The sequence below is a fragment of the Acomys russatus genome, chromosome 10 (genome assembly GCF_903995435.1).
Source record: "Acomys russatus chromosome 10, mAcoRus1.1, whole genome shotgun sequence".
In the NCBI taxonomy this organism is placed as follows: Eukaryota; Metazoa; Chordata; class Mammalia; order Rodentia; family Muridae; genus Acomys; species Acomys russatus.
The window spans coordinates 916,326-920,190 of NC_067146.1; the positions used below are offsets into that span (position 1 = coordinate 916,326).

At 39.6% G+C, this 3,865-nt stretch overlaps 1 protein-coding gene across 1 annotated transcript; it reads right to left on the minus strand.

The window, feature by feature from the left end:
* Window positions 1-244: 244 nt before the first annotated feature.
* Window positions 245-3,658, minus strand: LOC127194817 (prolactin-inducible protein homolog). The gene is made up of 4 exons (XM_051152391.1): window positions 3,570-3,658; window positions 1,628-1,739; window positions 660-774; window positions 245-369 (listed from the first exon to the last, which is right to left on the minus strand). Exons 1-4 carry the CDS (start codon window positions 3,656-3,658, stop codon window positions 245-247), a joined length of 441 nt encoding a protein of 146 aa, XP_051008348.1.
* Window positions 3,659-3,865: the final 207 nt, after the last annotated feature.

Consider the following 3,865-nt stretch of genomic DNA (forward strand, 5'->3'; position numbering starts at 1 on the left):
CTGTCCTTTTATATATTAGTATAAAACTGACAGTAAGAACTCATAACATCTAAGTAATAGTTCTTTGAAAAACTAATGTAAGAAATGTGGGGTATGATGGTGATTTTGAGGATGAATTTTGGAGGCAAGACAAAAGAATATATGGAGAAGTTTATAAATTTATTTAATAGACTCTAATCTATATTTCATTCATTTTACTTAGATAAAATTACATTGGTGTTGAAAAGCACATCAGAGGCTTCCATTAAGACACGTGCACATAACGTTCAGTATAAAACCTGTTTGCTGTGATGGGTATCACCGCATAATCATCAGGGCAGATACCTTTTTCCTTGGTAAGGTCAACCACTACTTTAAAATATACACTTCCTAGAAGAGATGAAGAAAAAGGTGATCTCTCAGACACTCTAGGGTCCTCCCATTTTCCTGCTAGGCCCAGGTAACTGCCTCCTGGGATTTGACTTCCCCAATCACTTGCAATCATTCTCCCTTTTAGCTTTCCTTCCTCAATGTCTTCTACAACCCTAGAACTCAGGAATTGTCCTCATGAGCGTCTTTTCCACCCACCACCTTGGCTTTCTATGTTTCCACCTGCAAGTTCTGCAGCCATATTTCTGTTTCCAATAATCGCTCTTTGGAAGATAGTTCTTTCTACTTACTTGTGACTTCAAAGTCCCAGAAGAAGGAGGCAGGAAAGTCAATACAGAGGCAGCGGGTCTGTACATAGTTGAAGGCACCTTCCATTGGTTCACTACTTACAAGGTAAGCTTTGGCCTGGTAAGGAGAGTTGACCTCTGTTAGTTCAGAAAATATGGGAAAAAGGACAACACAAGAGAGGAAATATCTGAGATGTGGACTACAAGCACATACACATTATATTCATCCTTGTATTATCATCCCACAGGTTCATTTTCTAGGGTTTCTTTTTTCACACATTCAGATTCATGCCTAAAAAGTCTGAGTTTGAGACTCAGGAGGACGCAAGTGAGTGCACTAGGCAAGGAGATTCATCTTACTGTGGCTGTCTCCTGAGGGGAGGCTTGCCTTTGGTGCCAACTAGTGTTCTGGGAAATGACTAGGATAATCTTTTACTCTATGACCCTGTGGGATGGTATGCCAGTTGTTTAAGTGCACATGCTAGGACAAGGCTTTGTGAGAGTAATGGCCAGCCCCAACCTGCAGCCTCTTTTACTCTATGTCAATTGCTCCCATATATTCCAACTATAAGATTAAAAGTTATGCCCTCTGCCAATGTCTGGCATTATTAGATAAGCAAGTAATACTTGAGAGCCAATTTTTTTGTTTTTTAAACCTCAGGTTGTCTGTCACCTTAAGATATCAAACAATTGGACCATGTCCTCTTGATGGGGTGGCCCAGTGGCACTCAAGGGAAGGATAGCAGCCTACCAAGAAGAGACTTGGTACCCTATGAGCATATACAGGGGGAAGAGGTCCCCCTCAGTCACAGTCATAGGGGAGGGAATAAGGTGAAAGCGGGAGGGAGGGAGGAATGGGAAGATACAAGGGATGGGATAACAATTGAGATGTAATCTGAATAAATTAATAAGTAAAAAAAAGACATCAGAGAATTGTATATAGTGGAGTCTCTGTCCACGTAACTACTTACCACAAAACATTCTTTATATTCTGTTGTAAGTCTAAGTTCCACACTGATCATCTCATTTGGCTTTGCTGTACTTGGAACTTTTAAGTCAAATGAAAGTGGTTTTGGAACATTTCTGGGAAGAGAAAAACAGGGCACAGAGATCAGAGACCTGCATATTGGAGAAAGCACTGTTCTTTAATGAGGCAAGGGCATGGAGCAAAGAAGGGAGTGATATAGCTTGAATCAACTGACAAGCATCAGCATCCTCAGGAATCGTGTGTTGACTTTGAGTGTTTTCTTTTGTTTAATTAAAGATCAGACATGTTGTTTAAAATGGAACATCATTTCTGCAGTTACAAAGAACAGATTTTAAAGCGAAAAGACTAGCTACTGTCGCATGCATTTCACAACACCCTACTGCAATGGCTCACAACGTGTCTGAGTCTTGACCCCCTTTGGGATCGAATGACCCTTTCACAAGGGTCACCCAAGATAATCATAAAACACTTATATTACCATAATGATTCACAGCAGTAGCAAACTTACAGTTAATAGAGTAGCAATGAAAATAACTTTATTGTTAAAGGTCACCACAACATGAGGAAATGTATTAAAGACTCCACGTCCTCTGAATGGAACAAGAGGCTTAATTCATCCTTAGGAGAAACTTTCATATCTATAGAATCATGTAAACAATTTCAATGGAAGGTTTTATAAACATTCATTGAAGATAATCCTTCATGATTGCTGCATAGGACCTAGGAAGGTGTATATATTTAGGAATACGTAAAATCTGCACCACGGTTGAGAAAGAGAAACTGAGATGAATCAAAGAGCCAAGTGTTCCTCTTTATTCTACAAACACATTTCAGGGCCAAAGAGATCATGTCTTCCTTATGAAGAAATTTGACTAACATCCTTTGGTGCTATGTGGAGAAGAAAGGAATTCTTAGACAGCATTGGTCACAGCTCCATTTTACTAAAGTTAAACATGTGAGATTTTCTTGAACTAACTATTCTAGGACTCAATTACTAGGAAAGATACATGACTACCAAGTGTCTTTAAAACTCTTATTTTGTGAAAGAGTTTAGGATTGGTAAAATGACTGGGTTATACATAACAATTAACCATGCCATTATTTTCCTTAGACAGGGTTTCCATAGCAATAATAAATGCAGGAGAGTGGCGAGCCTGCTGGGATGGCAGAGTAAACTTAATTGTAACAATTATTTCAACACAGGCTTACTCTGGCCCAGGAAGATTGCCATATGAACTGGAATGTACAGGGTTTCTTAGGGTGCTCACATCAGCTCCTTAACACCTTGCCATTTCTGCTGGGATAAAACATTTGGCTAAGGTTCCCAAAACACCCATTTGGACATAGTCAAGAAAGGCAGCTCCCTAGGCCTGCTGCCAAGATGGAGGTTTCTAGTTTGTTTGCGTATCTTGTTTCTTCACTCACTCTGCACTCTGGCTTCGTTTCTTACTTCATTCCTCTCCTCTAACTTTTCTGCTTTCTTCATATTCTTTCTGCTTTCTTTACATTCTTCCAAGTCCTGGTGTGAGTGTTACTATAGGGCCTAGTGTGGGACAATGACAAAGGCTCTCATTTTCAGTGGCTCATGTCAAAGATATCTGAAGCTGTTGAATTCACAGACCTCTTTATATTTGCAAATGAAACTGAGCAAAATATGAACAGTGGATGACAGACCATAAGACTAATTCTTCATGACCAACTAGTCCTATACATTGGAGGCTTCATTTCGTAGGCAAAGAAAGAAATGTGAAGGGAATGTGTAGAGGCTACTAAGAGAATGTAACACATCATACAATCCATGAGAGAACCCAAGGATAGAGATATTTACCATCTAAAAACTACACAAAAGTATATACAGATTTCCAGGCAAAGAGGGGACTTCTCTATGTAGTTTTCCTTCAGAAAAAAAGAAGGGGTTGACTCACGTGGTTTCCTGGGCTATGTTGATGCCCAGCTGCAGGCACAGGACCGAGAAGAGAGTGGCAGCACTGACCATGACTGAGAGACCCTGCATAGTGGAAAACACCAGAGCATTAATATTATTGGTACACAGAGCACATTTTATATAGAGATCAAGGAAAAAAAAAAGCTGGCGGGAATGTACAGGAAGTGATTCACGCAATCGCTCTCCTTACTCATGATCTTTCCTTGTTGAGGAAGCTTTTTTTTTTTTATGGAAAAAATATCATCATTCAATTAAATTGTCAGAATCTGTGAGATG

Bases quoted from the DNA above. Each gene is read 5' to 3' on its own strand.
- LOC127194817 (XM_051152391.1), bottom strand. From the start codon at position 3,658: ATGCAGGGTCTCTCAGTCATGGTCAGTGCTGCCACTCTCTTCTCGGTC. The intron at 775-1,627 runs GTAAGTAGTTAC...TCTCCTTACCAG, and splicing joins AATATAAAGAATGTTTTGTG to GCCAAAGCTTACCTTGTAAG. The intron at 370-659 runs GTAAGTAGAAAG...CATCTCTTCTAG, and splicing joins CTGGGACTTTGAAGTCACAA to GAAGTGTATATTTTAAAGTA.